At 41.9% G+C, this 25,176-nt stretch overlaps 1 protein-coding gene across 1 annotated transcript in view; it reads right to left on the bottom strand.

Moving 5' to 3' along the window:
• The window catches only part of RUNX2 (runt related transcription factor 2), a 119,595-nt gene that overhangs the window by 39,970 nt on the left and 54,449 nt on the right, over positions 1-25,176 (bottom strand). Inside the window, exon 4 of the mRNA XM_015572160.1 lies at positions 11,945-12,118. Coding sequence (XP_015427646.1) covers positions 11,945-12,118 — 174 coding nt within the window. The remainder of the gene's footprint in view (positions 1-11,944; positions 12,119-25,176) is intronic.

Raw genomic sequence — 25,176 nt, 5'->3', positions numbered from 1 at the left:
ACACATGCTAAGAACTACCACTGGGCATACAAGGGCAGGCACTTTATTGAACACCTCAAATCTGCAACAGCACACTTCCCAAAGAAACCGTGGCTTCCTCCGTAAGAACAGACCAAACCTAGCTACTAAGAGTCCAACTTAAATAAAAAGCAAACAGTCACTTGACATAAGGAATCCCTTCAGCAATCGTTCCAACTGAGGCAGAGTCTGTCAGAGACACTGCTACTCCTAAAACTGCATGGGACCACCCCACACGGCTAGTATTCTGAAAGGACACCGAAGTCCAGAGCCTGCCGGCACTTGGCAGTTTCCCTACTCACTAAGAGGTGGGCAAGGCTCTGATTAGCTATCCCTGTCTCATCTACAAAGTACAAATGGTCACCACTGCCACACAAACAGGACTTTTGAGGAGGAAACTTTTTGCATGTTGTTCTGGTGAACCAGCAACTCATCCGCTTTTGTTGAGATAAACAGCTCCTGGATGCCCACATGGCAGTGTGGTGTGTAAGAGACAGATAAGAAACAGAAGATATTTCTTGCCTTGAAAAAAAAATCTCACACAGCCAGTTGGGGAAGTAAGACTAATAGATGTAAAACAATGAATTCAAAACGTTCAAAGCATGTACTTGTGTCTTTAAAAAAGCTGTGAAGATAGAGATGACCCACAGAATACCAGTGTCAGAGTGGACTTTGTATGTTCTCCCTCTAAGGTGGTGTTCCTTCGGCTTAGGCTGCCTGGAGACTGGTTGCATCTGCTTTCCATTCGCTAAACCTCCAAAGCATAACAGCACAGAAGGCAACATGCCCAGGGGTTGCTCAAAGATGCTAACTGGGGGAGGGTTCCCACCTCTCAAGTTGTCTTTGCATAAATGGAGACGACCGTTTACTTCCTCCTGTGGGTATGAGGAGAGCAAGCTCTCTTCTCTGGGTTGGACGAGAGCTTCTGAAGGTTATAACTTGTCTGGGGAAAAGGAAGGAGTGGCTGGGCATTTTCTGAAGTGATATGCAAAGAGTCATGGGCTCTACGAGCCGCCATACTTGCAAATGACTGAAAAGCTACATTTCATGTCTGCATAATTGAAGTCCAAACACTTGGGCTCATAATAAGAGAGGAATGGGGAGGGCAAATGGTTAGGGGGAAGAAAAGGCACGCTAGGAAATGAATTGACTCTGGGAAAACTTTCTTAATCAGTTTGAAGGGTAGGAGCGGGGGTGGGGTACAGTGGTCAGAGAGCTTTATAGAGGCCCAGTGAAAGGTATGTGTAGAAACTCGGTGGTGGATCCAAGCAGGCCCCTTTTGAAAATACTTTGGTTAAACGTGTGAAGAAGGGCCTGCCTTCCTCAGGATCACTCGCCACAAGGCACGGTGGACACAGTGCTGAACTCCATGCAGAGACGGGAGGAAACAAGTCAACAGGGCAGAGCCCGCACCAGCACCCAGAGGCTGCTTCCTGTTTGTGCTGCCAGCGGGCTTCTGAGTAGTGTGATTTCTGCCCAAGCTCAGTGTGCCTACACTGAGCTCCTGCTGCACTTGGGGAGCAGGGCGCAACTGGAGAGATCCACATCTCCCCTTCTTCTCCTCCACCCCTGTGTTTCTCTTAATCAGCACTCAAATCAGGCTCTGTAGACCTCAACTATTTCTTGAGAAAACTGGGGTATTTACAGTGAACAGAGTCTACTAGTTTAAGGTCATGTCTCTCAATTGCTACCAGGGTCAAGTAAAGTCAATACTATTGACAGAGAGAGGTAGAGTTAGTTTCCCATCCTCAACTATTCCTGTCATATTACTGTCATTCATAATATATCCTCACATTCACATGGACATGAATTCCCACTTCAAAACAACTTAGACTAAATACTAAATGTTAAAGTCTACATCTTCTCTAATAACCTTTTTAGCTAGACTGGATTTTTCAATGAACTTTCTCAAACTGACCAAGGTGGCTGCCAGAATCATTTGGCAGAAAACGAACCCAACTGAGACACAGAACGTTAAACTGAAATTTGAGGGGGGGAAAGCAGCAAACTGGGTAAAACTGCATGCCATGTAGGGTATACCAGGCATGACAACAGATTATGAGAAGAGAAACTTAGGAGACAATAGCAGGGAAGAGAATGAGAAGTGATAAGTATAGCCTAACACATCATAGCCTGTAACAAAATGCTAAAAGTAAAACCAGAAGGAAGTTGGACTATTAGGACAAGGTAATGAGAAGTGCCTTTTAAGTTTTTCCAACCTTTGGCTGAATGGCACTCATAACTCTATTAGGACAAGGTAATGAGAAGTGCCTTTTAGGTTTCTCCAACCTTTGGCTGAATGGAACTCATAACTCTCTTACAGAAAATGAAGGGATTTTTTTAAATTTAAAAGGAAAACCTAATAGAAGAAACAAGAGGTCATATCACATGTCACACTTAACCTGGTCTGAGTCTTGGCCTACCCTGGATCTCGGAAGTAAAGCGCGCGAGTGGGGAATAAGCTACACACAGGTAGAGCCAGAACTTTAGATACAACTGGGATGTGGGACTGGCCAATGGAAGTGACTCTTAGTTCAAATCACAGTATTGAAATGGGTATAATAAACTGGTTCACAGGCACCAGAAGAATGTACAGTGGGGGACTCCAACCACTTCTGGGGGTTAGGGGAGGTTTCTCTAAAGATGTAACGATTAAGCCAAGAACTGAATGGCAAGCTGAAGTCTAGTAGACAAGTAGATGAGGGACAAGAGAACTTAAGGAAAAGCAAACAGCATGTATCAAGTTCCTGGGACCGAGGCAGCGGGGACTCCAACCACTTCTGGGGGTCAGGGGAGGTTTCTCTAAAGATCTAACGATTAAGCCAAGAACTGAATGGCAAGCTGAAGTATAGTAGACAAGTAGATGAGGGGCAGGAGAACTAAGGAAAAACAAACAGCATGTATCAAGTTCCTGACCGAGGCAGTATAGTTTGAGAAAGCCAGTTTGGTTAGATTACTGACACTGGGTTCAAAATAGTGTGACATGAGACTGGGAGAGCAGGCAGAGAGGAGCCAGACTATGCAGAACCTGCTGGGCCACACTGAGGTGCAATGAAAGGTCACTGAGGTGTTTTGAAGTATGGCGTGACATAATCAGACATGCAGGTTTAAAATCTCCCTCTGACAGCATCATAATAGAAACAGGGCAGAAGTCCAGTCCAGGACTGGGCACACAGGGAAGAATGTGGAGGGAAAACAGCAGTAGAAATGGACACAAAGGTGGTGCCCTCAGGAAACCGAGAAGCAGCTGAGGGCACTTAGCTGCCCCCACACATCATCTGACCTTGAAAATGAGGCTCCTGAGACGCCCCTGGCTGGATCAGAATTGACTCTGGATGGGCAAGGTAAGCCTGGGGTAATTGGCCTTGGGCCTGCAGCACGGAATTAGGCAGGCTCCACCCGGTACATTCTGGTTCAGGGGTAACGCCTGGACACCTGTACATTTAACGAGCTCCCCAGGTGATACTAATGTGCAACAAAGTTTGAGAACAACGAATATCATTTGTACAGATGACAGTTATAAAGGAAAATTACCCAACACTGTTTTTGATGTAATCTTCCCTATCAAGAATGTTTTTCAAATAGAAGAAGAACAAACATGCTAAAGAGGAAATTAAGGCCCAAGAGAGGTAAGAAGATAAGGGAGAGCAATTTGCTCCTTTAAATGCATTCAAGTTTCTCCTCCAAGATGAATGATACCCCACAGTATTGCAAGAATTGGTGGCAACTAGTCGGCAAATGGCTTCTCGTTGACAGAGCATGGTCAACATCAGCCTAGCTGGTTTCTACTGGATGCATATTGCTTTCGAATCATCATAAAAGTTTAAAAATTTTAGGGTGAACCAGCCTAAGCTGAGGACCATCTGCAGTTGTTTTGGAGCCATTTTTGTTACTGACTTGCTTGCAGTCCAATAACAATCCTCAAGTCCATTTCAGTAGCCTGAGTATCATGAACTTTTCACCTTCATCTCCTACCCTTTGTGACTATTGGGAAGCAGAAGGGGTTCACTAAAACTTGCTTCCTAGGATTAATAAGGCAACAGATTAAGAGCAAGCTCATCTGCCTATTGTGCATGTTGACCCAAGCAAGATAATGCCTTATCTCTAATGTGATTTAGAGCTAGTTAAAAGGCCACCCAGAATATGGCCGTTAATGTGGATCAGGGTCCGCTTTGAGAGCGGTACACAGGCATGCCCTCATTAATGCCCTCATTAATATCCTATGCCAAGGATATTATAGTCCTAATTATGTCCAGCATCTTCATCACAGTCTTGAAGAACAAAAACAGCCCGTCTTAGCTTCAGGATGAGACAAAGCGGTAAGGACTAGCCAGCACAAAATAACCCTACAAGGTAGAAAGAGGAGGTGAAAGTACCATAATGAAACTGAGTAAGAGCAAAAGTACAGGGCTGCGTCTGGTCAGCTCCCAGACAGGACGGGGGAAGCCTGGGATGCATTAACAGAGCACTACCCTCAGCTTTTCCATCAGATGCTCCTACTTCCCACCTGAACAGTAACTTGGGTTTGCCCAGTTCTTTCCTCCTAACCATTTCATTTGGCTGCCGCTCATCCTCCAAGGCCACAGAATGAGCCAACTTCTCTTTAGAAGTTCTTCCATCTTTATCATATCCTACACACTTCCAGAACGTTCCCTCCTGTTGGTACCTGGCTCAACATCTTCCTGGTTCCCCTGGCTTGTACCGAGTCCCAGGAGAAACTGTCATTCCCACTGATGACCCACCACACCAGAGCCCACTCCTATTCACAGGCTGTGCCCACGACAGGAGAATATCACATAACTGAGCTGATTGGCTCCCCCAATTATCTCTCTCTTTAGCTGGGTCCTCAGTGCTGCTCAACCAAAGCCATTTTCCTTTCACACCGTTCACCTTGGTGACAGTTCCAAACATGTTATTATTCTCAACCTTTTCCCCCCACATCCTCCAAAGCTCCTCACCTGACCCACCCTGTCAGGTTTCACCTTCCTGGGACCCTGATCTAGTTTCAGAAATCTCTTGGTGCCTACATTTTCTTATTCCTTAACCAGGGCTCACAGTACTGACCCTTCTGTAATGGCTGTCTTTTCCAGCTGTTTTTAAACAGTTAAAAAGCAAATCCTTAGAAAAATAAACAAAGCCCTAGAAAGAATCTTATAGCCTTAACTGGGGGAAGTACTTCACAATTATATTCCTGGAATATTTCTGGATAAACTGAAATATGGAAAGAAAATACTTTAAAATACGTTTTAATTTGATGATATTTGTAAAATATTGTTGTTGCTTTTAATGCTGCAGAGTACAATATACACCAGCTCTCTGTTTGAAGCCCTGGGTGCCCACCCATGTTTAAATATCAAAATATACCACCAGAGCGTCTATTATACCAAATCGCATGCCTAACTTGCCCCTGGGTTAGCCCTGTAGATGAAATATTTCACTCAGAGTCAGCCCCCTATTGTGATCATTGTGCCCACAATCCAAAGCAAAAGGAAAAGGGGGGTGAGAGAGGTCCTGAGGCAACTAATAAAAGGAAAAGATAGGCATACATGTGTGCACACACTTACATATACACACATGTTTGTAAAGCTGTAACTAACTATAAAACTAAAATGAGAAAGATGATGTTTTGGAAAAGAATGAGAGAAAGAAACTGTCCTCTAGGCAGAGACCTAAGGGCAGGCTAGAAATGGAGACATTAGTGAGACATTATGTAGGAAATGGAGCCTTATCCCAATTAGATATTAACTATGTATATCCTATTCCAGATAGGGGGAAATTATAAAGGCAAGTTTTTGGAACTCAAGAAATTAATTTTTCTTGGAGCATGGCCCCTCTGTTTCTTCTGAAAACACAATAAAACCAAAGCATCTCTGGTTAATAGAGAGATCCCAGCTGACAGAAGACAGAGACCTATAAGAAACTGATCTACGACTCTGCTAACCGGTTAAGCAATAATATGACAAAGTGACCACCAGGCCTTCACAGGGTCTTAGTGAGCTTTATTCCTCCAAGTCAGCACAGGCAGGACATGAACACTGCTCTTCCTCCCAAGGTGGCTGCCACAGCTGCACAGATGTGAAACAGTGCTTACACACAGGATCTGCACCATTTTTTCACAAAGATCATAACCAGCATCTCCACTAAAGACAATGCCTGCTCACACATGTGCATGGCAGCAGCAAATTTACTTGGCTATCCTGCCCAAGAGATCTGAAAGGAAGAAGACAGGACAAGACTTTCCAGTAACTTCAGAAATTAAAACACAGCACCACCAACGTAGAAGAAGAGTACTTCTAACAACCTGTCTTTGAGTGTGGCTATTTCAATTCCTCAAGACACAGATGGCTACAGGTGAGTAGGACCACAGTGGTCATAAGGCACGAGACCTCACTTAATTCCCACTCTCCACCTCCTACAATCCTCCACACTGTCGGCACCTGCAATCACTCTTCCTGCTCAGTCACTGAACCTCTGAGGGGTTCCTTCTCCTTCCCATTCAGAGCCACACCACCCAGCCTCTGCCCACTGCACCTCCCAACTTATTTCACATTAAAGAATCATGTGGCTACTCGGCACTTGAATAAAACGGTCATTTGAAACACATACTACTTAGCTGTGCCCTCCTACTTCTGAAAGGATTACACTAATAAATGGATCTGTGCAAGCAGAGTGGGCTCAGGCCTAGGACAGCAAGACACACGTGCAGCCCAGGCCCAACTGGCTGAGATCCTCTCAATGCGCAGAGGAGGAGCATTGTTTGCTAAGGGCAGACAGAATCAGACTGAAGCTGGTGGGAACCACTATCTGGCCAGGTGACTGCTAATAAGATTGTCATTCTACATGACATCTGGCAAGTTGTTTTTCAAGATATTCCTAAAAATGTTACTTTGAAAATATAATCATTAAAATGATTAGATTGCATTTTAAAGTATAATTCAGATACTCCTAATGCATCCTTTTAATAGAAATATTGTCTCTAGGGATCCTAAGTAATAGTCAATGGAGAGAAGGAAAAGAAATTAGTCCCTTAAGATGCATGTCACTTAGACTGTTAGCAACATGCCTGGCTTGTTGGATGAGGGTGCTAAGAACCTGGAACTCACAGTCAAGTGTAACAGCTGATGAGGCCTTCAGCAAGCCATTTCTCAGAAAAACAATTTCTCCCGCCTGCAAAATATGTACTTTTCAGAATAAGGCTTTAATAAAAACTCCAGGTAAAACCATGTTATTAATGGTAAAGAGCTGCATAAATAAAAGTTGTTAGGTACTGAAGTGGGAGGAAACAGAGTCTGGAGAGAAATATGTGTCAGCTTCCCAAGGGCGCATGGTGCTGAAGAACTATGTGGATCTGAAGTTAATTCCTGTATTGCCACTTACTAGAGGTAAGTGGAACCTAGGGCAAGTGTTTTAGCTTCTCTGAGCCTCAGTTTTCATCACAAAGCCACCCATCTCATAGAGCTGCTATGAGGTATGTCAGTTAACCCCATTAGAACAACGTCTGGCACAAGGCACACATTCAGTAAATGCTAGCTAATGGTAATTCAACCAAATAGGTACTAGAAAAATATTAGGGCTACAATAATAATGAGTCACACTTCCTGAAGAAGTTAATGACTTGTTCATTCATTCAACACCAAACCAAAGTCACCAGGCAGAGGCACTATATGAGACACTGGAGATACAGAGATAAACAAAACATGGCGCTAGACTTTGAAAGTTCAAAGTCTGATGGAGGAGACAGACGTGTAAACAAATAACTGCCATCCACAGACAGTGGTATGGAAAACTGAGACTCAGCTCAGGTTGGAAGAGGCCTGGCAGAGGTGCCAGCATTTGATCTGAGTTTTGAAGAAAGAAAAGAAATGCTACCATCCTCAACAATCTCCTGGGCTACTGCAGTAGCTGTCTACACGATGGCCCTGCTTCTACCATTGTCCCCTAATGATCTGTTCTTCACATAGCATCCAAAGCGGTTTTTTTTTTAAAAAAAAAAAAAAAAAAAAACATATAATATTCTCTTGCTTCACATCCTTCAATAGCACCCTACTGCATTCAGGACAACCCAAGCTCCCTATCAGGGCCTTAAAAGCTCTCTATAATCTGGCTCCTGCCTGCCTTTCTGTATCATTCCCCTTGTTTGTTACTTCCTCCCTACACTGACCTTCCTGTCCCATGAACGCCACATTCATTCCTTCCCGAGAGCCTTTGCACGAGCTTCTCACTGCCTGAAGTGTGTGCTCACAGGTCTTCAAAGCTCTTCAACGATCCCTTTCCCAACTTTCTAATCAAAATTAGCTTCTTCCCTTCCTAAACTGCTATCGCATTACCCTCGTTCATTTTCTCAAAGCATTCACCATAACCTAATGCCTTGTATGTATGCTTATTTGCCCATTTACTGACTATCTGACTAAAATGTAAGCTCCTGGTGACCAGAAACTGTCTCCATCTTGTTCACTTGAATAACAGAATAGCAGAATGCTCCGCCCAAAGGTTAGATGACTGTCCCAATCCCCCAAACCCAACGGCCTGAGGCACCTCTCCTTTAGGTGCAGTCCGCCCATGCAGACAGCACTGAGTCTGAAGCAGGGATTATTCTGAGCAATATCTCCTAGCACACTGTCCCTGCTCTACTGCCATAACCACATTCTGAACCCAAAGAGGGAGACATTTGTGACAGACTAGGTGTTACCTAGCACCCAGAGACAGGCACCAGATGTCTGAAAGATTAAAAAAAAAAATGTACAGAGGAAGCAACTTCCTCAGGAAGCTGTGAGGAGGCCCTGGCCCTCAGGCAGAACATCAGCCGCTGAAGACCGCAGCAGAGTGACACCAGCAGACCAGCACCGTGAGGATGCCCGCCCCCCCACACAGCTCGACCCGTGGCCCTAGAATTGCAAGAGGCACCGGAGAACACTAATATGAAACACTGAGTGCCTATGACTCAGTTTATGGTTTCTAATTTCATTTTGCTCTTCTGGGAGTTTGACTTGCCCTTTATGTTGGCAAGTGCGAGAACTAGTGGTGACTATACCACCATGATCGTTATCTTCAGTTTTGGGGTAAGAGCTTGAGATATCAAGAGAGCCAAGACATTGAGAGCGAACTGGGCCCTTTCTGTTACAAATGTCTTTATCCAAAGGATTACATGAACTAAAATGCAGGTGTGGCACATTACAAAGAAGTTACAAAATCCATTATAGGTAAGGCTCTTAGGTAGAACTTAAATTTAATCATGCAATTATGTAGATCCCAAAGTAGAATGCTTCCAAATGGTTTAACCCCGTAAGTGCTACATTGAAATGTGATTTTTCCTGTTATTGTTCATCACCAGGGAACAGTGACACCCTGGGATAGGAAATTAGAAAGAACAGTTAATGCTAACAAGGCATGATAGTCCAGCCCTTCTTGCACTGGTTGCTTCTCATCTAAACTTTTTTTCCGTTCAATATTTAATGAGATGCTACCACTGCACTAGGCACAACAGAAAATAAATCCCTTTAATAAACCCCTCAAAGAATTTATAATCTAGCAGGGCAGAAGAAAGCAAATTCACAGAAGCTATGAAATAAGGCAATCTCAGCTTAGAGGCTGGATAGGCAGCCTTCTAGATGAAGTTCTGAGACTGAGAAAAATGACAGTGACCTAGAAGATGAGTGGATGTTGCCAGCACAGAGACCACCGTAGATAGGACAGCCTCAGTAAGGGGATACAGAGAGAAGACTGTAGACTCAAGAAACAACAATCTTATAGTCTGGGGCACAGAAAGTTGAAGTCTAATCTCTAGCCCTAGCTGGTTTGGCTCAGTGGATACAGTGTTGGCCCACAGACTGAAGGATCCCGGGTTCAATTCCTGGCGAGGGCATGTACCTTGGTTGCAAGCTCAATCTCCGGCCAGGGGCAGGGTGCCTGCAGGAGGCAACCAATCGATGTGTCTCTCTCACATCAATGTTTCTCTCTCTCTGTCTCCCTCCCTCCCTTACACTCTCTCTAAAAATCAACGGAAAAATATCCTTGGATGAGGATTAACAACAACAATAAAGTCTAGACTCTAATTTTCTTCTCTTCCTCATATTACCTAAGACCTAATTCTCAATATGTGTGTGGTAGGCTCTAAATCATACTCATTCAACAAATTAAAAAATTAATCCAGAGAGAAAATAATGAAATCTATTCAATTTACTTTAAAGTGGCCACTGCAATGGGTGTTCTTAGGTTTTCCTAATAATTTGGGCCATGGTACAACTCTTCATGGTAGAAATCTTTGGTTATGGGCAGATACTTGTATTGTCTCATTAACAATATGGAAGCATTTAAGGAGAGTGGGTAAGGGTGTGAATCTTCAAATTTGGAAAGTTTGAGAAAGTTGTTGGGCCCAATACTTTGTGGATGTTAAAAAAAAAATGAGGAAGACTTGTCTATAAATCAATTCTACTATGCTGCAACCCCACACACACAGAGTCTAAGGATTACTATAAACACAAAAGGACAGGTATCATGAACCTTAATCAGTGATCCAAAATTCACTACTTTAAATGCAGCAGCACCTGTAGCTATAAGCTTCAAATTCACATTGCTCTGGGGTGTGTCCTCTTGTTTCATGAAGTGTAAATTTCACCCCTGCATTTTTATCCAGGACACATGCTAGTGAACACATTAACTTTTTCATCCTGCATACTAACACTTAGGGGTTTATGAGGTTAAGACATGGCTGTTCTTCACAGCGTTCTAATGTTCTTCCCTGATGCGGATACCAGGTTCTCCCCAGTGTTCAGACATTTCATCCTTGTAATTCTATATTATTTTTAAAATAGATACTCGGGCATCCTCATATATTCAGACTAATATTCATATACCCACAGTAATGTACTCTAAGTAAATATCCCAGGGGACATATACCTTATAGATACCTAATATATACTTAATATGAGCAGAAGAGAAGGGAAGAGAGGTCATTTAATTTATAAACAATTATGTTTATAGACCATTAAGCCACTCAAACCTAACCACGATAGACAAAAACCTAAGCATTAAAAAATATCCATTGAGAGTTTATTGTATATTTTGTTTTGAGTTATTTTCCCCTCTATATTCTAGGCCACCTCTGCCAACAATAGCAATGAGATTACATGTAGACTTGCTTTCAGCTCTCAATACTTATGAGCTGCAAGTGAAAGCTCTACGATGGTTGACATACTCTCTTGTCAGCAATGACCTAAAAGCAAGCAGAATAGTCCTACCATGAAGTGGGGCCGGGGCAAAAAAAAGGTGGGTATCTTAATGCACTAACTGTGAATTAGTCTGTATGCAATGCTGATGCGAACTTTTAAGAATACGGGTGAAGTAAGCAGCTTACTAGAATGTAAAAGAGAAATGTCGCTGGAGGAACCAGAGCTAAATGTGAATCAGAAGTAAATTCTGTGGCAATGAGCTGCTCGTTGGCCTTGCCTTATAACCACCAATCAAGGCTTCCTGTTAGCCCTGGGCGATTTTCAAGAAAACTTAATGAAATACTTATACATCCAAGAAACTTAAGCCCAAACCTGAGACAGTAACTAATTTTCTAAGAGTGAGGGTGTGATGGTATCCCCTGCACCACGTGGACACAATACAGAAACTTGTAACAAACATTCTCCCAAAGATGACAGTCATTACCATTCCACCAGTGTGCAGACTGACACGGCTACAGCAGAAACTTCACCCACATTTCATCCCAAAGTTAGTAAAGACTAGAATCTGGTTGTTGTGTGTGTGTGTGTTGTTGTTTTTTTTTTTAATTTAAAAAACAAGGTCAGTGCCTTCAAGTTTGATTCTTGAATAGTAAGCCATTTCATCGCGCCAGGAGTTTTGAAGTGAACACATCTCATCTGTAGCCCCTCACCCCCAGCCTGTCAGAGTCTGCGCAAGTGAACCTATGAGTCTGTCTTACCTGTAATCTGACTCTGTCCTTGTGGATTAAAAGGACTTGGTGCAGAGTTCAGGGAGGGCCGTGGGTTCTGAGGCGGGACACCTACTCTCATACTGGGATGAGGAATGCGCCCTAAATCACTGAGGCGGTCAGAGAACAAACTAGGTTTAGAGTCATCAAGCTTCTGTCTGTGCCCTGGAAACAGCAAATCATAAAATAAAAGCATATTAATTAGCTGAACAATTGACCATGCTAAATAGATATGTGAACATACATACTGAGGGTTTAAGCCTAGGAATTATCAATACTGGTACTCATAATGGAGTGTCTCTATAAAGCCTTCCGGTTCAAATTGCTTTATCAGCATCATCTAGTGGCAAGCATTGCTAGTTCTGTTCTGCAGTGGAGAGCGGAGGTCCCGGAGGGTGACTCAGAGTCAAGCATCAGAGTGAGGCCAGGACACTGGAGCTCACGAGGGACTCTCTGGGTACCTCCTCTGCAAGGATGGGGAAGGTGAACATGCTCTGGGGTGTGTCCTCTTGTTTCATGAAGGACAAGTCCTCCCTGAAATTCAGAGAGGCTGTGCCCTGACAGCTACTACCCCAAAGTTGGGGCAGAAACAGAGACACACACATTTGTCAAAGGGAAATTTCCATGATGACTATAGTGACTTTTTCTTTATTCTGTTACAATTAATATCCTACTGCGACTCTTTTCTGAAAAATCAAAACTCAATCCTAGAACCCCTTTAAGGGAAAAAATAGAAATATAAATACGGAAACTCAAACTCTCAAGAGGAACCTGGATACTTTGTGAGATGTCATAGCCTGAAAGCATGTAACGACTTGTGTTAAATCACAGCTTTTTTTATTTTAAATCTAGAACGGTGGCTTTGTAAAAGATCGAAAAATATCCTTTGGGTTACCATGTGAATGTGATAATCCATTGTTTAAAAAATAAAAATATTTGTCTCTCTTCTAGTTTATTCAAGTCTAAAATCCAAGGAAATCCTAAAATATTGGAAATGTACAAATTAAAAGATAACTAAGTTTCTAAGACTTCTTTAAAAAGACATCAAATCATACTTAGTAAAGAGTACAGTACTGTCTCGCTGCCACATTAATAAAGTGTAGACCTGTACAGTGATGCTGTGGTGAACAAGTACAATAATGCCTAATACATAAACAGAAATATACTGTGGGTTCTTCTTTCCATATACCCGTGAGGCCCTAGCATGTTGCCCCAACATTTTAGTAAAATGTTAAGTAATTGAAGCTGATTTAAAGAGCCGTTAAGAAGACTGGAATAAGTCTCTCCCATTTGATTAAGGGAATGAAGTTTAATATCCATAAAAGAAAAGAAAAAAAACCTTGAAGGAGGATTATTAAGGACCTTCAAGAGCAGGAAGGTATATTCTATGGGCAGCAAGAACAACTCATCTTCCACTTAGTACAGGACAAGAGGACTGTATCAGGATAGGGTTAAGTTGAACATTAGAATTTCCCAACTATAAGCTGTCTTCATAAGACAAATTCCTTATTTTATTTGCCCCAAAATGTATTTTCCTGTCTCCTTTTTCATTGCCTACCCAGCCCAAAGAAAACAGACAGGAAGCCAAGGCTTGGTAATATGAGTGTAGCTGTCTCCCCAGCCAAACATGTTCCAACGAGACCCATTAACTGAAATGCACCCACCACCCTATTTCCTGCCAGTGCAAGTTTGGGGCATCTGCTATAACAGAGGGACTAAGATTAGGAGAAAAATGATCAGAAAAATACTAGGGAAACTACCCTTTGGGTTACCATGTGAATGTGAGACTTCACATCGTTTGTTGATGGCTGTTTTCCCCACCATTTATGACTTTTTATCCCGCTTACAAATAGATTTTAGAACTCTGACGAGCTTTTAGAGATTAAACAGCTCCTAGACCCCAGCAAGTAAGGTATTCATAGATGAAGTGACTGAGCCCTACAGAGGGAAAACAACTACCCTATGGTCCTCAGATACTGACTAGCGAGGCCTGAACTAGGGTATGGTTCTTGTCTTGGTTGACTAAGTTTTCCACTCATCACGTGGCTCTACCAATGTTGGCATTCTAGTTTTTTTTCTTCCCTTCCTCTTCCAGCGGCTGTGGAGGACTGAAAAATATCCAGATCTGCAGAGTGAGACACCTAAGAACTAAGCCCTGTGAAGTGTCAAGGCTGGTTTTCAAAGCAAGTAGAAGCAGCAGCAAGGATTCAATTACAAAGTTAATAGTGCACCCATTACCCTAAACAAACTTCCATCAATGCATCTAGCTGTTTCTAACTAGCTTCACGATTAGGGAATTATATAGGACTTGTCACAGTTAAATCTGTGGATTCTGTTCCTTGCACGCATACAAAAAAGTATTGGTGTGGTGTTGATACAGCTGTAAACATTAACAAGAAAGCTTATGGAATTGTCCCTGGAAGTTATTTTTTTTAATAGGCCATATTTTTGGAATGGCAGATTCCCTGAGGGCTAAGGGGAGGGCTACCTGATCTTGCATGGCTCCTTTATACAGTGGGACTTTATGTGGGCCATGGGTCACAAGAAAATTTAATAAGCTTTACCTCTGCTGTCTACAGCCTTTTCATTGGGTTTTCATGGAGACTGCATGAGATTTGAGCTCAGTGTAGGATGTGTGAGCACACTTTTATTTTCTCTTAGCCTGGTGCTTCAGGGGAGTAATTGGAAGTCATAGACAAAAATAAAGGACTTGAGAAGCACTTACAAGTGTGAAAAATTTAAGAGCAGGTGAAATTTTAAAAGCCTCAATGACCTTTTGGAAATTAACTTTGAAGGCGAGCTACCAAGTTATCTACAGACACCCTAGAGCAGCGGTTCTCAACCTGTGGGTCGCGACCCCTTTGGCGGTAGAACGACCCTTTCACAGGGGTCGCCTAAGACCACCCTGCCTATCAGATATTTACATGACGATTCATAACAGTAGCAATATGACAGTTATGAAGTAGCAACGAAAATGCTTTTATGGTTGGGTCACAACATGAGGAACTGTATTTAAAGGGCCAGAAGGTTGAGAACCACTGCCCTAGAGTAACTCAGGGGCCATCTATCTATACAGAAAACACACGTTTCCCCTTGTACGCGTTTGCTCCTGCACAGCCACCACAACCACAACAAATTCTTACAGGACAATGAAGAACAAAAGCTGACCAGATCCTCTGTCTCCCAAGCGTGACAAATACCCACCAGCACTACACCACATCAGGGTAACATTGGAACGATTGGCCGAGAGAAGATGTACTTAAACCCTCAGCCCCCCAGCAATGCCCTCAGAAATGGAGGACACGGAAGACAGAGGGCACACTGGCTGTAATCAGGGACAGGTGTGAGGAGAATTTAATCTCAACCACACAGCCAAAGGCTGGATCTTCCAAGCAGGATAAAGGTATAAAGAATGGAAAATTCTTTAAGACTATTTAAAAGCTCAGCCCTAGACCCTCTTTTATGGGATCCGCTCTACTTTCTTCCTTGAGCAGTGGCTCTTCCACCCTAACTGGATAAGAAAACCCTAGGGAGCTTTGAAAATATGAGTGTCCAGGTCCCACATCAGCTCAATTAAGTCAGAATGTCTGGGAGTGAGTCCAATGGCCAGCTGAGGTAGAGAACCATTGCCCACTGTGATCTCAGTCCCATGCCCTCAATGTACCTATTCATGCCAATGACTCCCCGTTTTTGGCGTGAGCCCTGACCTCTGCCCCAAGTTCCAAGTTTATGTATCTCACTGCCTACTTGACTTTCCCCTGGGATGTCTCAAAGGTATCTTAAATACAGTATATTTAAGATAAAATTATTTATTCTTCTATCCCCCCAAAAAACCTTAGTTCCTCCCTAAAAGTCCCCCCATCTCAATAAAAGTGGCACCAGCCATTCATCAATTATCCCTCACTCTCACATTCAATCCATTACCGAATCTTGTCATTTCCATCTTGAGAGCATTTCTCAAACCTCTCATTTCCAACAGTACCACCCTCGTCCAGGAACCCATTATCTCTCTCTGGTCATCCGACACTGTCTCCTTTTCCTCTCTTATCCTTATGAGAACCTTCCCATATTCCTGAAATGCTCTCCCCGATTCTTTGTACAAGAATCTTCTCCTTCTCATCCCTTAGGCCTTAGCGTGAATACCACCTCCTCTGAGAGGTCTCGCCTGCCTACTACACCCAGAGTATGTTTCCTCCCTCTCAAACACACCCTCTCTTTATTTCCTTTATAATTAGCTTGTGTATTTATTTGTCGCCCCTGCGTGACTGTAAGTCCATGAGAATGAGTGCTCTGTCTTGTTTACCGCTGTATCCTCCAACAGTTCAGTGCCTGCACATACAACAGGTACTTAATATTTATGTAATAAAGGGATGAATAAATATTTTCTTCTTTTAGATGAATGTCTTGGTTGAGAGGAAATATTTTGGCCCAGAATATCATATTACAACCTTATCTTTCCCCAAAAGACACTCTTCTCATTTGGCAATCTAGTGGGTCCAGTGAGCAAAGCCATTCTTTAGAGAGCAGCCTTTATTAGTGCTTCCTAAGAAATTTCCTTGAAAGACATTCAAGTGAAAGCTTACTGTGTTCTTTCTGAAAAAGTCCCATTTGCCCTCTCATTAATTCTTAAGCATTGTTGCAAGTCATTTTGAACCAGAGGGATAAAAAAGACAACAGAAATAATTTAGACTCTAAATCTCAGAGCAATGACCTTCTTTTATGGATGAGGACCCTGAGCCCCTGAGAGGGGAAGTGACTTACCCAAAGTCACATAGTTAATGGCAGGGTGAGAACTCAGGTTTTCTGGTTGTTGGTCTAGCCCTCTTCCCTCCCATTGCCAACAAGCTTATTTTAGATTCTAACAGTGAAGTCTCAGTCATTCAGGGGAAAGCATGATCACAAGTGAATTTAAAATGGAAAAAAAGTTTTCAGAACAAATGTTCCTCAAAAAAGTTGAGTGTGTTTGACTGAATGTGACTTTTGTTGCAATAAAGTCAGGGGCACAAAAAGAAAGCATGATCAAAAAGGTCACAGCATTCACATATCCTTAGAGCAAAGACCTATGAGGGACTGCTAAGCCAGGAAGCAAAAGTCCATCTAATCATCCCATTCCTCCCCACCCAGCTCTTTAGTCCAAGGGCAACTACCTCACAGTGAAAGTGAGTAATACTGCCACGTAAAAATATCACACACCTGAAACTGGTACGTGAAAACTGTGATATGTGAACTATGAAAATACACTTGCTGCTGAATGTGACCCGTTTTGCCCATTTTTTGTAAAAATTGATTGAGAACAACTTCACAACTTTGGAGACCTAGGTAGGTCTCCAGCCAGAACCTCACAATCTCACTCCCTATGCACTATATTCACATCAGGATGCACTTCACCAGTCACGGCACTCCTCCTGACAGATGCCCAAAGGCTCTTTCTTTCTTTCTTTCTTTCTTTCTTTCTTTCTTTCTTTCTTTCTTTCTTTCTTTCATTCTTTCTTTCTTTCTTTTTCTCTCTTCCTTTCTTCCTTCCTCCCTCCCTCCCTCCCTTCCTTCTTTTCTTTCTTTCTTTTTTTTTTTTTGCCAGTGTCGGGTTTTCTTCTTTTGACTAAATATATTGGGGTGACACTGGTCAGTAGGGTCATATAAGTTTCAAGTGTACATTTGTATGATCCATGATCTGTATATTTCATTGCGTCCCCACCCCCCAAAGTCAAATCATCTTCCATCACCATATATTTGGCCCCCTTTACCCTTTGCTAACTCTCTACCCCCTTCAACCACCATCTTGTCTGTGTCAATGAGTTTCAGTTTTACATCCACATATGACTGCACCTTTCAAAAATAAGGCACTTTTTATGCAGATTTGTAAAGACCCTCCACCACTAAACCTCCTCAGGGTAACGTTCATGGCCAGTCCACCCGAATGTGGCAGAGCAAGGCCACTCTGTCAATCACTAGGGCATGATGTTTAGCAGCTGATCTTTTTACAGTAGTATTTTACATGAATTTAAACACTCACATGTTTTTACTAGGCCCCTACTTGTATCCTGGGTATCATGAAGACACACTTTTTTAAAATAAAGTGAAAAGGCAGATCTGCAATAGAGCATCAATCAGGAATCAGTACATGCCCATACGCAGGTCAGCTGATCCAGCTAGTGTACCGAGCATCTAGCACATGCAGGGCTCACTAGGTATTGTAAGGAGGAGGGGAAAGAAAATATATGATAATGTCCTTATCCTCAAGCAGTTCACAATCTAGTAGGGAAGAAAGGCAAGCAATTAAATATAACTAAAAAAGACTATCGTGAGTACAAACACTGAACTGCTATGGTTTGGTGATCAACTGAGTAAATATGACTACTTCAAAATATTAAGGAAGCGGTGCTTTGGTGATTATGTAAAAAAATGTGCCCTTTTTAAAAAATATATTTTATTGATTTTTTACAGAGAGGAAGGGAGAGGGATAGAGAGTTAGAAACATCAATGAGAGAGAAACATCAATCAGCTGCCTCCTGCACGCCCCGCAATGGGGATGTGCCCACAACCAAGGTACATACCCTTGACCGGAATCAAACCTGGGACCCTTCAGTCCGCAGAAATATGCCCTTATTTTTTAGAAGGGCTGATATGCTTAGGGTTACGGGTCATGATGTCCAGCATTTGTTTAAAATATTTCTGCATAATAACCCATACAGCAAATACGGCAAAATGTTATTAATTATAAAATAAGGTTAGCATATGGAGTTTTATTAAATATAATCTCTCTTAATGTATGTTTGAACTTTTTATCACACAAAAAATTAAAATTAATAAAGTGCTATCTATAGGGAGCAACTGATGCCAACTAAAAGAGGAGACCTTCACTAATGAGATCACCATGTCTTTTGAGATTGAGTAGCATTTTGATAAGCAGAGAAGGAAGGAGAAAAGCTAGCTAGAGGACAAGTGACAGAAACATGATAATAAATATCTTGTGAGTTAAGATAGTGCTAAACATCTACGTGGCATTAATCTAAACAGAGGCACGCGATTCTTTTTATTTGGTTTTGTTTATTCACTTACTTTGGGTTTTTTTAGATTCCACATATAAGTGAAGTCAGATGGTATTTATCTTTCTCTGTCTGAATTAATTCACTTAGCACAATACTTTCCAGTCCACCCAGGTTGTTACAAATGGCAAGATTTTATTCTTTATTATTGCGGAGCAATGTTCCATTTAATGTATCTTACATCTTCTTTATCCGTTCATCCACTGATGAATATCTAGGTTAATTCCATATCTTGGCTATTGTAAATAATGCTGTAGTGAATACAGAAGTGCATATAACTTCTCCAATTAGTCTTTTTGTTTTCTTCAGATAAATACCCAGAAGTGGAAATGCTGTATCGTATGGCAGCTCTATTTTTATTTTTTTGAGGAATCTCCATTACCATTTTTCATAGTAGCTGCATAAATTTACTAATTAATCTAAAGAGATTCTCAAATCAGTTGATACTTTTAGTTTTACAACTGAATTAATTCTTCTAAATTATGCAATATATATGGGAAAAGTGCTTTTAAGGCAGATCTTTTTATTCCCAGGCCAATTACACTCTGCTTTGGCAATCCATGCGCTCCTCTGCCATGAATTCGGGCTTCCCTGGAGGAGAGGGTGACCAGGGAGACATTAGCTAATTTTGCTGTCAGCAAGTATGTGATAGAATGAAATCTGGTCCAATACTCTGGGGCTAAGCCACAGGATATAACCATTTAAGAATGTTGTGACAATAATCCTTGGAGTAAAAAGGAAGAGAGGAAAGGGCCTGCATCCGAATCACCATTTTTCAGAGTAAATTGGTAATACAGAAACAGAGCTGCTTATTCCATCGGAGTTCGGGGGTGGGAGAGATGACGCCTTCAGTTCTAATCTCTCTACCCTGAAAGTGGTACATAAAGGAGAGTTTGCAGGAAGGGATGAGGGACTAGGTTGACTAATTTTAAAGCTGCAATTCCATTCCTAATGAAATGACTTGGATTCTACTACAAAGGAGGAACCTTAGTATATCTTAGAGAATTCAGTTTCAATGGGTTGCAGGCTCGAGCTCTTAGGGAAGTCATACAAACCTTGGACCCAAATAACTCATAACTACGGAGGCACTAGATTAAAAACCTTGATTTTCTGCATTCCTCCATATGTGTGAGGATGGAAATACTACTGACAAAACTGAAACTCTTCTCTGGTTACATTTGGATGATACATTTTACTGGAGGTTTGTAAAAATCTAAAAACCCAACACCTACTCTCTTGTAAAGCCTGTACTACTTAGTTAAGCCTTTTTGCCTCTCCCTGACACACCCATACTCTCCACTACAGTCTCATCAGCTTCCCCTCTAATTTCCTTATTTCCATTAATATCACCATTTTTTTAAAATATATATTTTTTATTGATCTTCAACCAAGGTACATGCCCTTGACCGGAATCGAACCTGGGACCTCTCAGTCCGCAGGCTGACACTCTATCCACTGAGGCAAACCGGTTAGCGCTCAATATCACCATTTTCTAGTCTCTCAGGCTCAAAACCCAGCTCAGGTGTACCTTTTCCACTTCCCTTTCCTAGAGCCCATCACTCAGCGAAGCCCATCTCTAAAGTTTCTGCAAGGACAGGCCCCTGCTTTCCACTCCCACTAGAACCACTCCTAACCTCTCACTGTGGCTAATACACCCGAATAGCAGCCTGGTATATTTGAAAGGACACGGAAAGGATTTAATGGAACCCTCTGAACCTAACAAAAATGAAGGGCTAGTTTCCATACTTTTTAAAATCCTTTCAGTTCCTAAATCCTAACATTAATGTAACTTATCTTCTCAAAATCTATCAATTATGTTGCGCTGTCTATTGAATGAAACAGCCCCCCGGAGCCCAGCAAACAAGGGCCTGGAAAATATGGTCTCAATTGAACCCTGTCACTCTCATTTCCAATGGCTACAACTACATATATTGCTCCCATGTTCTACTCACACCGGACTATCCAGAGTTCTTCAGAGCCCAAGCCATCTTCTCAACACAGACTGCCCTCTCCCCACCACCTCCATTTGGCCAAACCCCTTCCCAGACTCAACTGAGTCATCACATTGTTCTGGGCTTCCCTGTCCCTAGGGCCTCAGTGATCCCTCTGGTTTCTATCTCAGCAAGCTGAGAGCAGCTACAACTGTTTTTTGTCTACTACATGTGGTTCTACTTAAGTATAGTACGCGTTCAGTAAGCATTAACTTACTATGAATTGAAATTTTCTATAAAATTTCAAACCCTAATATCTTAGATTCTCCTGGACTTGACTATGAACCTCTTGAGGATGGGTGTCATGTCTTAAGTCTAGCACATAACTTAGAGCCTAGGTAATGGGAAGGCAGACAGCACATGCTTGTTGAATTGACAAATAAGAACATTGTTCAATTGAACATTATCTCTCCTTTTGTGCAGTAAAAGACAGAGAGGAGCGGGGGGTGGGGGGGAGGCTGGTTATTGGGAAACATTTCCCACAGTAAAATTGATGAGTCTATAATCTTTGCTGGGAAAGGCTGCTGAGTCATCTTTTTTCCTAAGAGTATTCTGTCTGGTTCGGGTCAAAACTATTTCTGGACTAAAATACTGAGCTAGACTAAGAAACTATCTTCATGTTTGAGGCCTCTGGCTCCTCTGAGCCACTGGAAATTAGCAACCATGCAATATGACGTGTGCATGGGGCCCCAGAGCTCACACAGGACAGCCTGTGAGAGGAGACAGCCCTAGAGCAATGTTAGTGTGTGGCTCAGACAGAGGACCACAGATCATAAACAAACCTCCTTCCAGGCGATTCTTCTCGGATGGCATTTCAAAAATGAACTAACAGAGCTTCTCGCTAAAGGCCCTTCTTAATATATATAAACCAATTTCAAGGGGAAAAAATCATAATCACTCCCACATATCTTCAAGAGCCCCTTTCAGCCCTTGAACACAGTCGGGCACGTAGAATGCAAAGCTTAACAAGGAAGACTAGAGGAAGAACAATTTCACCCAAGAGAGGTCTGAAGTCTTCCAGTCTCCCGGGTAAAAACATAATTATGAAAAGAAAAACATAATCTACTCAAGAGACATAATTACATAGTTAAGCCATAGACTCCATAGAAATATTCTAGGAACTCCAGTTCATAAAAAAGAAATGGTAAAAGCTGAATTTGCTTTCTTTTAATAATAAAAGGCGCCAGCTTAGATCAGTGAGTAAAAAGTTCACTCTCCCAAACTCATAGTCATTTTTAAAAACAAATTAGATGCATGAGAGAGACCATTGAAAGGACAGCCTCTTTCACAATTTAGGCTTCTAAAGGTTAAAGAATTCAAGATCTTTCAATAAATATACAAATGAAAGAACTGGGAAATTTTAATTTGCATGTATATAAATGCAAGTTCCTTTATAACTTTTAGATGTTAGGCTGTGGCAAATCACCACAATCAAGCAAACCAAGTACCTGGAAGAAAGGACAGGGCTATCAGGCTATGCCTGAAGCAGTCACCCATCAGGGGAGAACTTCTGCTAAACATATCTTAAAATATAATTCTTTTTTTCTTGAAATAATGGACTTAAAAAAAAACTTGAGACATCTGAAGAAAACACAACTCATGGGAGGTATGAAGAAAAACAGGATTAAAATTTTTACAGAAAGACCAGATGAAAGCATAATGGAAATATACCAGAGGAGATGTAACACGTTTTGCAGACAGGGGGGAAAGGCGCTACCAGGGCCTTGGCTAACTTCACTGTGAGGCCTCTCCCAGGTCCTAACACAGCACTGATCTACTCTGCCTCTTCACCTCCAAATTCTCTGGCACTTTCTTCCTAGTTCCAGTCGTGCTGCCCTTGACTTTTCCTGCCTGTTGTTTCCAAGGGACACTTCTTTCCCTTTTTCCTCCCATTCAAAGTAAAATTATATGAATTAGAATTTTTCAGTTGGAAGGGAAGATGGATTGCACCAGACCATGTTCCTCATTTTAGAAAAGTAACTGATGCCCAGAAAAACATCTGGTTTAAAATCATGGAAGTCGGCAGCGACACTGGAAGCCAGTCCCTTGACCTGCCTCAGCCCTCTTTCTCGTGTACCAGGCTACCAGACCAGCGAAGGAGGAAAAAAAACGTGGAGGAAAAGAGACCTAGCAAAGACAGAATAAGAAAAAGCAGAGAGGCCTAATTCCGAGGTTTGATTACATTGTGGCTGACATTTCTGCCTCCATTTTTATCGCAATGCGTCTTGGTCTCCTTTATCTGTAACCCAGCATCCACAACCATCTTGGGCCATCTGAATCTCCATCTTCAGTTTCTGGGAAATGAACAAAGATCTCTTTCTCTGTATCTACGTTTTACTCCCAAAACTTAGTAACACTTGAGTGTTTTAGTTTTGGAAACATTTCCTTTGCCTTCTTTATTCTGATATATTCACGCACACCACGGTGTTGTGTTACTAGCATTTATAGAGACCCCACTGAGAGATGTAAAGGTTCTTTAATCGTCACGTTTTGAGCAATGGAAATGGTAGTTTCCACGGTTGAACAAAAAGCATCACTGTTTATTTGCCAATAATCCAGCCAAACATGGATGGCATTATTCTTCAAAGAAGTCCAGTGACAACGAGCCTACACGCTGTCACGCAATTCCTGGATCCTGGCTGCATCTCCTTCCCACGTGATCTTCTCTATTTCTCGGTTATCGTGGCTTTGTGCATATGTTATATGACTGTGTGTGTGTGTGTGTGTGTGTGTGTGTGTGTGTTAGGCAGAGAAAAAAACACTACACAGCGGTGATTAAACTGTGCAAAGGACTCCTCTCTTGGCATTTGCTGCTACAGCAGCAGCACATCATTTTCAATTTTCCCATTTCTGGAACAGGAAGAAAATGTTAAAAAGTAATAACCAGAAAAAAGTCAGCCAGCTCCCGCAGCCTGGTCTTGCTGTGCTGAATGGCAGTGACGATCATACAGGAAGAAAAAAAAAAGAAAAAGACAGAAGGAAAAAAAGGGGGGGAAATTTCTTGCTTAAACTGGACCTCATCCAGCTGGCAAGAAGAGGTGGTTTTCTTAACGCTTGCGAAACCTGATTACTTTCTTAAAGGAATGAAGAAGAAGGAGATGTAAACACAGCCATTAAAACAGATTTAAGGTGCTTAGTTCTAATCTAGTCTAAGGCCTCTCCAATTGTCTGCCTCTCTGCAGTTCTCTGCTTGCTAGACAGTAACAGGGCGCATGTCAGTGTCTCTGTGCAGGGAACGCTGTCAGCTGATCTGTGGTTACCCTTTCAGGTCAGGCATGGAGGGAACAGCAGCTTAAGCAATAATGGATGGATGTCTGTTCGGCGCTGTGTCTGTCAGAAGTCTGTTTTCCGACATTAAAGGGCTATTGTGTTTATATCTACACAACAGGTCTTAAACAGATTGTTTAAACATGATTAAACAGGAGATGTCTTTGAAATAACCCTCTTAATAAAATTCAGATGGGTAAGGAACTGAAAAATGCCGTCAACAGTATATTTTTTTTAAAAAGATCATTTCACTCCAAGCTGCAACGGTAACATGATATAAACTCCAAAATAAAACAGTTTACAAGTTAAACTCAAAGGATTCCTTCATATTTCAGCACCCTTTTCTGATGGAATAGCATTTATCCACCTATCCATCCACACTCCCTAATGCTGTTGCACAATTTACTATAGTCTTGATAGACAGATAATTGCTTTATTCAGCCATGTGTTATGAAGGGAGTCTATTGTGCTAATCCCGGGATTCTTATCTTCTGTGAACTCTGAATAAGGAATTGAAAACCCCACCTCTTCATTCCAAAATTACTGGAGTTGTCTCACTTTCAGATCTGCTAAAGTGTTCCTACATTCCACTCTGTCACTAAAGGTGCCAAGTATTTTGAGTAGGATCAAGTTATTGTTATGTAAAAGGGAGTCTAAAACAGTGTTAGAAGATAGCAAGTTTCCCCCTTTTTTTCAAGGCACAGCAGGTTAGAAAAGTGCATTCTTTTCAAACTGAAGGATATGGGTTGGCGCTCATTTTGCAGAGTTCAACACCCGCTACCTCAATTAAAGAACACTGCTGAAACTGCTCAATGCCTTTAAAATATATATATATTCCAAAGAAACCCTTCAGATGATTAAAACTAATTTGTTTTCAAAAGCAAGTGTAAAGGTTTAAGTATTTTTATCTGCTGGCTTC

This window comes from Myotis davidii, unplaced genomic scaffold (assembly GCF_000327345.1).
Source record: "Myotis davidii unplaced genomic scaffold, ASM32734v1 scaffold167, whole genome shotgun sequence".
Classification (NCBI taxonomy): domain Eukaryota; kingdom Metazoa; phylum Chordata; class Mammalia; order Chiroptera; family Vespertilionidae; genus Myotis; species Myotis davidii.
Note: the sequence above shows the minus strand (reverse complement) of the source record. Positions and strands in the feature narration are given on the sequence as shown.